Source organism: Quercus lobata, chromosome 2 (assembly GCF_001633185.2).
Source record: "Quercus lobata isolate SW786 chromosome 2, ValleyOak3.0 Primary Assembly, whole genome shotgun sequence".
Classification (NCBI taxonomy): domain Eukaryota; kingdom Viridiplantae; phylum Streptophyta; class Magnoliopsida; order Fagales; family Fagaceae; genus Quercus; species Quercus lobata.
In genome coordinates, this window is record NC_044905.1 from 32,174,217 (window position 1) to 32,187,307 (window position 13,091).

Genomic DNA, 13,091 nt, shown 5'->3' on the forward strand with positions numbered 1-13,091 from the left:
CATTATTCTTATTTAAATTTTACATTTTTCCGTAACACTATACCCAAAAAAAAAAATTTGCCACAACACAATTCCATTATTTTTCATGTTGAAAAAAGCAATGATAGTGGAACTGTGCTGTGAAATTTTTTTACACAAATGGAAGCAGGAGTGGGGGCAATTATACGGGATGAGAAGGGATATAGTTGGTTTCTGCTTTATGCTGAAAAATTAAGGCCCCTTCGGGCACTAGCGAGATAAAGGCTAAGGCCTTTGAAGTTGGTCTAGAATTTGCTGGGGAGATGGGGATCCAAGAATTTGTCCTTGAGGGTGGTATAATGTTCTTTACGCATAAATTTCACCGAGTTGAAATATTTCATATAAGCAGGATGGTAATAGACGGTCTATTATAGACCTGCTCACTTGTTAGCTTAATATACTTTAGGCATTAACAATTTTTCTAATTGGGTTGAAGAAAATCCTTTTTTTATCTTGAAAAAGCTCTTCACATTGATGTAATTCCAGTTGTTTAAATTGAATGAAGTTCACAGTATTCCTCAACCCCCCCCCCCCCCAAAAAAAAAAAAAAAGTGAAACTGTATTGTGACAATTTTTTATATTGTGTTATGGCAAAATGCACGGCTTAAACAAAAATAATAAAAAAACCAATAATATAAAATAAATTGGTGGATTGTAACTTTCCACAATTATCTTTCTTTTTTTTTTTTTTTTTTTTTGAAAACAACTTTCCACAATTATCTTAAGCCAATGATAAGGGCTAGAAAAAAATAATAACAAGATAAAGGAATGTAATTTGCCTTAATTAATTAAGTATTCAATAATTGCAATATCCCACTTAAAGCCAATTTAGTGCGGGTCTGGACAATTTTCCATTTGGAGCATAGTACATATTATGAAAAATTAAAGGGGGAAACTGCTAGTGGGGTTTGCATCTCAGAATTAATATCACTTTAAAATGAGTTGTGAAAAAATTTATATGCTGAAATTTATTCATAGTATATTTCACAATTTTCCTCACTTTTTTTATTAAAAAAAAAATTGAGAATCAGAAGAGAGAGATCCATTATTATCACTTATCTACACCTTTTCATTTATTAATCACATATTATTATCTCTTGTAAAAATATTTGTAAAATTATAAATAAATTGTCTCTTTTGTAAATGTCAACATTAGTTTATATTGCTTCAATATACACACACACCAGATCCAATTTCTTTGGCCTTTTACCTTCATAATAAATATCCTGTATAATTCTATCTTCATATCTTATGCAGTTAGTTTTCCATCTTCATTGATATATAATTTGAGGTGGGATTTAGTTAACTCAATTGGTAAAATTTTTTGTCATTGAACAAGAGATCTGAAATCCGAACCCTGCCTTAATAGGATTCTAACCCTACTTATACTAAAAACCAATTGGTGTCTTGGTAAAAAAAGCAATTATCATATGACATATGTTGCAATTAATAAATAAAAAACTTAAAGGAGGGAAAGTTTAGCAAATTACATTTTTTGAGAAATGTGACCAGCCTAGTCTCTCTAACATTTCTTTTTAGGTTAGCCATGATTAGAAATTAAAAAAGCTTAATATGCTCAAATCATAAGCTAATCAGTCAAAGCTATAGTCTATATGGTAAGTTTAAGTTAACTCAACTAATAAAATTTATTGATATAGAATAAGAGATTTGAGGATCCGCTTACACTAAAAATCAATTGATGTTTTTAGTTGATGATAAATAACAATAATTATGGAGATGACGTCATAAGTTAAAATTCTATTGTATCTATAATATCAAAGAGGGAGTAGTTAAGCAAATTTCATTTTTTGAGAAATGTGAATCTTTCTAAATTTTCTTTTTAGCTTAGTCATTATTAGAAATTAGAAAAGCTTAATCTGCTCAAATCATAAGCAAATCAATCCAATCTATATGGTCAATCAGCTTAAAGTTGCTCCCTTTTTCTTAGGTAAAGATGATAATTAATATGAGCTTTTGATTAGGAATATAGCTTGAGTTGTGCTCCATTTACTAGACCCTATTTTCTACTCCCCCCCCCCCTTCTTTTTTTTTTCTTCATAAAATGCTAGAACTACAAACTATTTACAATAATTTTTACAAACTATTGATGTGGTGAGTAGTTATTGGTAAGTAAAAAAGTAATGTTAATGGTAGACCGATATGAGAATCAATAAGAATTGCCTATATTAATAATTTGTAAAATTGTTGTAAAATAGTTTGTGCCCATAGTATTACTCTTTTCCCCCTTTTATGAGATTTACATTGTTGTTATTAATTTCAGTAAAGAGAAAGCACTGTCAAGAGCATTTTTTTTTTTTTTTTTTTTCAGAAGGAGAGCACTATGCCCCTTAATAAACTTATATGGACGGGCAAAATCAAGGCTATGTTAGGCAACTCTGCCTTCTAAAATTAATTTAGATGGAAGGAAGGTTATATTATAGAATGTTTTCGTGTGACTTGTGTTAGATAACTTTAGATTAAATGACATTTTTTTATATATATAAAAAAAAAAAGATTAAATTTACAATTTACAATTTATTTTTTTAAAGTTAAACTTTTGGAACAATTAGTATTAACTTAATTATAAATTTAAAAAAATTAGAAAAAAAGGAGGTTTATATTGTAAATGTTAACCTGGCTTGAATTTAGGTGGTCTATAAGCGTCTTACATGATATGAGATTAAATCCCGTAGTTTGTCGAGTGGCACATTATCAACTTACTCTAAACAATTTTATTTTTTTGGAAAAATACGATATACTTTAAACTCATAGTATGCTTCATGATCATCGTTTTTTATCATCAAATAAAATAATTAATTAATTTTTAGTGTAAATGAGATTCAAACCCAAGACTTGATCAGTTGAGCTACTAAAACCTACACTTTTGGTCGAATATGAGTGGTATTTTGAATGTCACATTGTCGAATTTATTGGTCTCCTTTTTCTTGTATGGAGAGAGTTCCTTAGCCAACTTGTCAGAATATCGGACCTTATTAACTATTTTTCAAGAGAATTCAAGCCACAATATAAAGCTAATTTTGTTTTTGATTTTTTTTTTTTTTTTTTTGTAAGAGAGTTTTTTGGATGTATTTAGGGACATGCTTTAATGTCACCATTACAATCTCTTTAATTTCTTAATGAAGTTTTTTCCTTGTGGCCGTCCACATTAAAGACCAAACCACATAAATCTTTGGTATTCTTCTTTTGCGTATAGTCGTGTCTCTTTTTCCTTCTAAGTTTTTTTATTCCCATTCTTTGTTTATGAAATCTTTTGCAAGCTATAATAGTTCACAATCAATCTTGTGTGAGGGAACATAAAAAAAATGTATGTTAGGGATGCGAACAAGCTAAAGAAACAATCATTCATACACTTCAGAGGTGGACAAAGCAAGAGAGGATTGGAAATTTTGCTTAATCAGATTCCAGGAAATACCTCTATAACAAGGATTTGTTTTTACGGGCATGGAAAGTGGTTGAATACCAGCTGGGAAATGAATTGGAGATCCTTACGGTTTGAGGGGGAAGCAAAAAAGAGCCGAGTGCAATAATGGTTGAGTATCGAACAAGAAATTACAGAGCACAGTGGTTCAACACAATGCAACCAAAACAACCAATGCCAAATGGTCTCCTATACTGAAAATGCAGATGGATCAATTTTTCGAAACCTCAATGCATCAACACTCGGAATAAGGTTGCTCATAGTTTGATTAATTATTTAGCCCAACAATCACATATCTAATTACATATTCTCCAAAAGGAACAACCTCGTCAAAGTTGAAAAGCAACACATGCAGCAATAAGAGGAACTCATTTCCCAAAAATGCATTCTATGAGTACATGTAAGATATCAAAAGAACTGCAATTGCTGCACAACATCAATACTCCAGACTAAAACTGCATTTTGTGCTTGCAGTATTTCTACATATACAAAAAGGGCCTTAAAAGTCATCAAGAGGTTGAACAGCAAAGTAATTAAAGATACAAGAGCCTGTCACAGATCCATGCAGTGACTCCATGAGATACTTCCTCCTATCAAACACCATAAACTCGTAGCAAGTTAGGGGCAGCAGTGGGGGCCAGGGTCCCCACAAAAAACCTGCCCAGTTGCCATCCCTAAGGGTAAAAGTTCAAGCCTTGGCTCAAAGCAAAAACCAGTGAAACATTGAAGGGGCAACCGCTTTGAAACAGGACACTTTTTTGACCATTTCCATTTCTTCATTTTCATGTCAAACATAAGAAGAGATGGAGCCTCATAACTCTGTATGTATATAAGATCATCAAAACCACTGCTTGCAAAGACCTTATCAAAATTCCCCAATCCTTGAAAATACATAGAAGGCATGAGTGCAAACTCTTCCCAATCCCTCCCCTTAAGAACCCAGACGCCAATCCCCTTAATAATGCTAGGCTGATCTTGTTCTCCAATTCCTCCAACCAGGACAAGCTTGTTCTTAAGGTTCATTAGCCGGCCACACGTAAGAGGGCAAGGTACTGGGATTAACCTATTGATTAGCACACAACAGAAAGATTGACTAGAAAGATTATAAGTGAGCAAACCATCAGGTTTTCCAGTCAAGTCCAATTCTGTGATAATGTAAATAAGGAAATATAAAACCCCATCACAGATCACACAATCGTCTCCCCCTCTACACCCCATCAAAGTTTCTGTCACAGGTGATACCCACATCTTTGCTTTGGAACAATAGATATGAATTGAGAGAATCCATTGACCAAAATCATGTGGGGCTCTCTTAGACATTACCATTGCTATAGTATAACTTTGTGATGACCTATCCACTGATATTGCAAGAGCATTGTAGTCAGAAAATATCAAATATCTAGGAATCTCAAATATCTCAGAAATTTTAGGAATTGGATTGCAAACATATAGCCGACTTCTAGTGTCATTGTCCATGAAGCATACTAAGCCACACGATGAAGCAATAAAACAAATCGATGTTCCATGACAGGGTAGCTCAAACCTGTACCATTTCTGAACCATGGGGTCATAGGCATACCCAATGAGGTCATAGCCATCGGCATTCCTAATGGGCTTATACGAGTTAGGGCTGCCGCTTGTGAACATAAAGTACCAAGGTTTCCGAGATAAGATGCTTGAGAGGTTCTTTGAAAACCTCCGAGAATGCACAATAGAATTCCACTTTTTACACACAGCACCTGCTCTGAAAATGCTTGCTATGGGAAGAAAAGCTAGAATTCGTTCAAATAGATCGTTAGGGAGGAATGTATCAATGGAAATAAAATTGTTTTCTTCAACATCCTCACCACTGAGCTCTGAATATGAAGCCAAAATTCCAGCTTCCCCTTTAATATCAACAACTATGTTATCAAACCAGAGTGTTTTCCGCTCCATAATCAAATTAAGAAAGAAGACCTGAGACACAACGAGTTCAATGTTATCACTGTAAGACCGATGAGTACTCACTAAACTAAAGTCCAGATACATTGGAAGATGACAATATAAAAGAACATAGATCACATAAATTCTTGGTTGGCATAGTGGTGCCAGTGCATAATGTAGGATTTTAGAGTGACAGTAACATCTATTTTGGTTAATTTGAAGATTGAATTTGTCACTCCAAATTCCATCAAGATATTTAATTTCCACATTGACAAAATTATCTTCGAAATCGGTTTGAAGGAAAGTTTCTCCAACCAATTATATAACTATCATGCAATCATCCGTATGTATTCAACTCATTTGACTAATTGAGTTATTCGAATAAAAGACAGGTGAATAATTGCGTGATCACCATATATAGGTAAAATTATTCAATTTGCCATTATATACCTTCCCCTTATGTAAAAGTGGATCCTACAAATGAAGTTCATATATGGAACACATATTTATGTAAATGAACGCTGTAGTAATAAAGGATTGGAAGAAAACTTTATCCTTCTAACATTCACCAAGCTAAAGAAATTTGTATAATGGAAATTAAACAGAAGTAAAGTTTTTGCGATATAGAGTTTTAACTGGAAATCTTTTTAGTGTTTTAATAGTTTAACAAATTATAGTGAATAGTATTCTGAAATTCTTGATTTATAAAGCATGAACAATGAATTGTAGAGTTTATCTACCCCTAAATTTTCCAAATTTCAAGCTTTCCTAGAAGACCATAAAAGAGTAATGGCCTTAAAAACTATTTTTAGTGAAGCTACCTACCAAAATATTTTTAGTGCTCTTAAAAACTCTTTTGTCTTTTGTGATAGTGCATCACGAGCTTAAATAGTTGAGAGAGAATAAATAAATGTTGATTTTGAATGTTGTCCTTGGATTGATGCATCATACAATTACCATTTTCATGTGAGATGTAAAAGTTGATGGTGTATAATTTTTTTAAGCTTTTTTAAAACTTTTTTTTAACCTTTTATTTTTTACCCTTTTTAACTTTTTACATGGTCATTGCATGCTATCCAAATAAGTTGTTTTTGGATTTCAAAGCTTGCTTCAGATAAACAGAATGTTTTACACTATGATCAACTGAATGGAAAAGTCCAATTTGTCATTCCTAAATCCCAACAAATAAGACTTTTATGACCCTTATTTCTTGTCTGAGAATCTAAAATGTCACACATAGAAAGTTATCAGTTACATTATTCCCAAGCAATCGTCTGGAAGAGATTTAATCCTAATTATAAAAATGAAGAAACCAAATAGTAAATAGTAATAGCATATGACAAGAGACATGAAGTTGGAAAAAAAAAAAAAAAAAAAAAAAACGAATTTAAAGCTCCGCAAAGCCTAAGCAGAAGACTTCCCTATGTTTAGCGAAAGAGACCCATCATATGAACGTACCTTTAGATTAAGAAGAAGTGAGGCTTCGTGTTGCTTTACCCCAGCAGAGTCCTGTGTTTAGCAAAAGCCTTCTCTGTATCTAGACGGCAAAATGGAGATGTAAATGCTTGTGGGATTTGAGGTTGTGGATCATGACTCCCGTGTGTGGATTAAGAGGTGAATGCTCAGAGAAAGTGACATACAAAAGGTGGTTGCGTGTGGTATGTGGTATGGGTAAGAGGGTTTGACTTTTAGAATTAGGACTATGTTGAATTAGTCGTTTTAGGAATGAAGTATGTGCACTTATAGTCAAGAGATAGAAACGATGTCCTTTTATTGCTACTTAATGGCCAAATGAATCATTGTGACGGACAAAAATATAATTTTGAAAATAAAATAAAACTTTGTGGATCAAAATGAAAAATCTCAAATTTAAGGATCAAAATTTAAAAATTAAAGAGAGAAAAAAAAAAAAAAAAAAAAAAAAAACCCTCAAATTTAATTGTTTAAAGTGTAATTTAGTCCCCTCTCTCTCTCTCTCTCAACAGCAATATCAGCCACGGAGATGATGTAAAGACCATTTTGAAAACAAAAATAAACTTGGCACTTGGCAGACCAAAATAAAGATTCTCAAACTTAAAAGAGTCAAAATGAAAATAGCCCTAAAATTTAAGAATCAATGGTGTAATTTTGATCTTCGTCTAATTTTTAAATCCAGATTTATTGAATTCGATCAAACCGCATCACTAAGCCATGACTCTTAGCCAATTTTTTGTTTAATTAAAACATAGGTCCAAAAGAAAATGAGTTAAACCTATAAAGCTTGTTGATGTAAGGTAATTGCATGGTCAATATGGATCAATAATACCTGCAAAACGAGGTCAATTTTATTGGAAGGTATTGGTGTTATGTCGATCTATGCTTCTCTGATACATACTTAAGTCAATAGTCACTATATATATATATATTAGTGTTTTACTAATACCCGTTTCTAGTTTGGATTTCCCAATATATATAAATATATATATATATATATATATATATAAGCATGTTGCTGTGTTTCCCTTAATTTTAGTCATTTTCTTTATTATGGACATAATTAGCTACTGAAGAGAAGCATAACTGCCTCAATTATGGGCCAAAGATTTAGGCATGTACCGTTGCTTCTCATAATGGGGAGTAATTGTCTCTTTAGACTCTCTGCTCCTGCTCCTGCTCGATACTCGTCCACATTACTCTTCCTCGAAACACTTGTCCTCGGCACTGGTCCTAGGTTGCTTAGGTCGTTTTCTAAGTAGACCAAAATTTTTAAAATGTCCAGTGGCTTAGACTGTACACAATGTATGTTGAATTCATTTCACCAAAACAATTTTATTTTGCCAAATATAATTGAAAAAAAAAAAAGTACTATTACATAGTAATAGGACTTGGAGAAAAAAGAAAAGAAAATAGTAGTAGGAAAGTTGCGTCCAGCTCTAGTTGGAAATCTTTTCAACTAAAATCAAACGGCTAGTTACATATCCCTGAAACATTTGCAATGGCAGCACAAACATGAATCATCGTTTAAGTCATCTACAATTCAACTTTATATTTCTACAACACAGCTTTATATTTCCTTACTTCGTGACTACAACAGTCAACAGCATTCAGTGCTTACAATAAGTTAGAAACCCTCTACATTTCCAAAGCCTTTACAAAGGGGGGCCATAATAGCCAAGACAAAAAGTAAACATGCAGCTGACAACAAGAAAATTACAAACACCTATCTCCCATTCTGCAATGAATATTAAAGGATCTAATCTTTGCAACAATTGACGGATCAATTTTGAAATAGCCGAAAGTGAAATTTATGAATTACTATTTCATAATAATGTAACTTTGATTGCTCAAACACTTCCTTTGAACTTTCCCAAAAAGTTGAACACCAAAGTATTTGAAGATACAACACAAACATACAAGAGTATGGGACAAACCAATGAAGTATAAACACCACCTAAGGGAATAATAAACTGGGAAAGCAATCAATCAGGGAGAAATATCAATCCTTGGCTCAAAGCTAAAACCAGTGAAAAGTTGAAGGGGGAACCTCTTTAAGATAGGACATTTTTGTGACCACTTCCACTCCCTCATTTTCATGTCAAACATAAGAAGACATGGAGCACCATAACTCTGTATGTATACAAGATCATCAAAACCACTACTTGCAAAGACATCGTCAAACTCCCCAAATCCTTGGAAGTACTTATGAGGCATTCGTGCAACCTCTTCCCAATCCCTCCCCTTAAGAATCCAGATGCCAATCCCCTTAATAATGCCAGGCTGATCTTGTTTTCCAATTCCTCCAACCAGGACAAGCTTGTTCTTAAGGTTCATCAGCCGGCCACATGTAAGAGGGCAAGGTACTGGGATGAAACTATCAATAAGCATACCACCAGAAGACCGGCTAGAAAGATTATAACTGAGCAGACCATGTCGGTTTCCTCTAAAACCCAATCCTCTGGTTGAGTAAATAAGGAAATAGAAAACCCCATCACAGACCACACAACTATCTCCTCCTCTCCACCCTGTCAGAGTTTCTGTCACAGGTGATAGCCACATCATTGCTTCAGAACAATAAATATGGATCGAGAGAATCCATTGAACAAAATCATCTGGGGTATCCTTAGATATTACAACTGCTACAGTATAGTTGCGTGATGATCTATCCACTGAGATTGCAAGACCGCTGTAATCAAATTCTCTTGAACATCGAGGCATCTCAACTTTCTCAGAAATTTTAGTAATTGGATTGCAAACATATAGCTGACTTCTAGTGTTATGATCCATGAAGCACACTAAGCCACATGATGAAGCAATAAACCATCTTGATGTTCTATCACAGCGGAGTTCAATGCTGTACCATTTCCGAATCATGGGGTCATAGGCAAACCCAATGGAATCATCAGCACTGGGGAACATAAAGTACCAAGGTTTCTGAGATAAGGTTGAGATGTTCTGTAAAAACCTATGAGAATGCACAATCTCATTCCATTTTTTACACACAGAACTTGCTCTGAAAATGCTTGCTATGGGAAGATAGGCTAGAATTCGTTCCAACAGTTCGTCAGGGAGGACTGACTCAATGGAAATAATATTGTTTTCCTTAACATCTTCATCACTGAGCGCTGAATAAGAAGCTGAAATTCCAGCTTCCCCTTTAATATCAATAACTTTGTCATCAACCCAGGGTGTTTCCCACTCCATAATCAAATTAAAAAATAAGACCTGAGGCACAGCAAGTGTAACAAAATGACAGTTGGATTAAGCCTCTTCACTAACATAGAATCTAGAAACCATCGAAAATGACAATATAAAAGCGCACACAATACAAAGTTGGCATAGTGGTGCTAGAGCATGGTGTAGGATTTGGTGGAAGTGGCACTAACAAATAACAATTAGTAATAAAAGGAAAATTTACAGAAAAATGTATACAATCCTTCACAGACACAAATTTGATCTCCAAATTTCTCACTCAAAAGTGACCTTAAAAAATCGATGAAAAAAAGAAACAAGAAGTTTTGATACCCCTTATATCCTGCCAGATGTAGCATACAGAAAGCAAGATTATATCCAAGCAAGCCTCTGAAAGAGTGCATTTGGACTTGGGAGACATTATACTATTAAAGAGATTTCACCACAATTTATATTTGAAAAGCATATTTTCAGGTAGAAGAAAACAAGAAAGACCTTTTCTCTATCCAGTACAAATAGGAAATGCATCAAAAGAAAATACAAAAACATGGGCTACACTCTACACTACACTAAATTATCTCCCACAAGGTCACAACTAAATCCATTAATTTTCTCTACAATGCCCACAAGTGAAATAAAACACCATCATATTACTAATCTTCAAAACAAAAACAAACAAAAAGTATTGCGTGAAACTTACTCCCAAGGATGTCATCTACTATGAAACAAATGAACTAAACTTATTGATAACTTTAAGAAAATAAAAATCAAAACTTTAAACATAAAATGCTCATATGGGATAACTTGAGTAGATCTAAAATGTTGTGTAAGTACAAGAAATCAAAATTGTAGCTCGATAAAAAGAGACCCATCTCAAGAACGTACCTTGGGAAAGAGTGAGGCTTTGTTGTTTGCGTTTTCCTTAAGTTCTCTTGAGCATAATGGGTCTAGATTTAAAGGGGAAAATGGGGGTTTGAGGATCTGTGGATATCCAATATTCCAACTCACAAACACTTCCACAGAGACACAGTTGAGAGTTGAGTGTAGGAAGTGGTTGGAGTAGGTTAGTGGGATCCAGATTTTAATGAGTGGCGGAGATAGTACATACAAACAGTGAGCTGTCCAGTCCAATGGGCCGAGGCTTTTATGGCTTTGCCACCAACAGTAAAACATGGACCTTTTCAAATAATGATGTACTTCACGCTGCTCTGCACACTATTCCACACGTTAGGCTACGCGTGGTAGTCCTATCAGCCCATAAATGCGATGGACTGCACAACATATGTACGGAAAGTCACGGGAAAATAAAACTAACTAAATTTCATTTCATTTGTCATGCTATTAGGTAAATCCTACAGTAAATATGTGAAGAGAAGGGTAATTGCACCCTAGATTTTTTTATTTGATTTTAAATAAAATTTAATAGATACCTTAACCGCCTATTTGGTAAGTCATTTTAAACAACTTTTAGAGATTTTAAATACATTAATATATATTTTCATTCATATATATATTAAAAACACTTAAATAATATTATTCAAATTCCTCTGTCGAACACTCCTAATAACTTTGGAAGAGTCGGAGTTCAAGTGTTGATCAGCACTCAAATCTCCCATCCCCTCGGCACTTGAACCCACAATCCGCCCCTTTTCTTCTTTTTTGAGTTTTAACGGTTTTCTACTCTTTTGGATGGATTTTTAGAGCTAAAGGATATTGAATTCATAATCTTTCAGAAAATCTTCCTGTTTCATTGATCAAGTTGGCAATAGAATTTTATACTCCTAAAAAATAATGAATGTAGACACACTATTTTGCAATCACTGTTTAACCTCCCAGCAAAGGCAAAATAGTCATTTTATGATATGAGGACAAAATTATACTAATTTTGACAGTTTAGATCTTCTAGTGCATCATACCACCGGATCAAAAAGTTGTAGTTGGATAAAGTGTTAATGGCACTATAAAAAAATTAGTCTACCACTGCGTTTTTAAAACACGGTTGTAGTTCCTAAAAACACAAGATAAACCTATTTGAGCTATACTTATATTTTTTATTGTCGCATTTTGTAACATGACCTATATATTGTGGCAATAGACCAACTGGTCTATATTTGCGTTTTTAAAAGCATTGTCATATGTCTTTAATCTATAGCTGCGTTTTCAAGGACTAAATTCAGACTTTTTAAGTCAAATAAAGCTCTAAAAATCCATCAAAAAGAGTAAAAAATTATCGAAACTTGGAATAGAAGAAAAGGAGTGGAATAGGCACAAGTGCTGGACCTTTAAGGTTTTTGGGTTGTTGCCATGGTGATTCATGCGGTAAAGCTTTCCTTTCCCTGTGAACTTAGTATTATTTCTTAAATACTAATGTGAACTGAAAAAAATGGTTTTTAGTGAGATTTTACGTAGACAAGCTGGACCACTTTATCAAATAAAGAAGAAGAAAAAACCAATGATCCTTCTGAAGGAACCTTTATTTTGACACAATAATGATGCATTAGCACACCACACAAGTATGTAACATATCTAATTTCATGAACTGCATCAGAAGTCCACTAGTGTGCGCTCATTTTGTCGGTTTTTTCATATCATCGTTATCATTGTCTAAAAAATTCATCTCCTTTGAGAATCCAGAAAAGTGAGAGATTAATTAATTATTGCTTTTTTTTGCTGTCAATGTGTCTTGCATTTAGTATGGAATTTTTAGAGTCGAATCTTGCATTTAGTATGGAATTTTTAGAGTCGAAAGGATATTCCACTACTGCGTGCACTGCACCGACTAAAATAATTAATGTGATTATAATGCATACATTGCATTCCTCTCAAAGGCTGTTTGATTCGCTGTGAATTGTAATGTGCTTTTGATATAATGTACATTACGATGATATGATATTAAAATTGTTGATTTATTTTATATTTTCTAATATTATCATAATTTAAAATTATAAAATATATTACATTATCTTAATCTCATTACCTTCCTAAAAAATTTAATGTTGTATTCTTAAATTGAAATTATATTAATATAAGATTATAATAACGT

At 33.4% G+C, this 13,091-nt stretch overlaps 2 protein-coding genes across 4 annotated transcripts; both read right to left on the reverse strand.

The window, feature by feature from the left end:
• Nucleotides 1-3,828: 3,828 nt before the first annotated feature.
• On the reverse strand, nt 3,829-7,156 carry LOC115975358 (F-box/kelch-repeat protein At3g61590-like). Its single transcript, XM_031096106.1, has 2 exons — nt 6,839-7,156; nt 3,829-5,413 (listed from the first exon to the last, which is right to left on the reverse strand). The coding sequence occupies exon 2, from the start codon at nt 5,390-5,392 to the stop codon at nt 4,076-4,078; it is 1,317 nt and encodes a 438-aa protein (XP_030951966.1). The 5' UTR covers nt 5,393-5,413; nt 6,839-7,156; the 3' UTR covers nt 3,829-4,075.
• A 1,220-nt stretch (nt 7,157-8,376) lies between these two features.
• On the reverse strand, nt 8,377-11,171 carry LOC115975359 (F-box/kelch-repeat protein At3g61590-like). Of its 3 annotated transcripts, none has more exons than XM_031096107.1 (2): nt 10,934-11,171; nt 8,377-10,081 (listed from the first exon to the last, which is right to left on the reverse strand). In XM_031096107.1, the coding sequence occupies exon 2, from the start codon at nt 10,058-10,060 to the stop codon at nt 8,843-8,845; it is 1,218 nt and encodes a 405-aa protein (XP_030951967.1). In that variant the 5' UTR covers nt 10,061-10,081; nt 10,934-11,171; the 3' UTR covers nt 8,377-8,842. The 3 variants fall into 3 exon arrangements, with proteins under 3 accessions (XP_030951967.1, XP_030951968.1, XP_030951969.1); XM_031096108.1 differs by having other exon boundaries at nt 8,377-10,473; nt 10,934-11,142; XM_031096109.1 differs by having other exon boundaries at nt 10,382-11,142.
• Nucleotides 11,172-13,091: the final 1,920 nt, after the last annotated feature.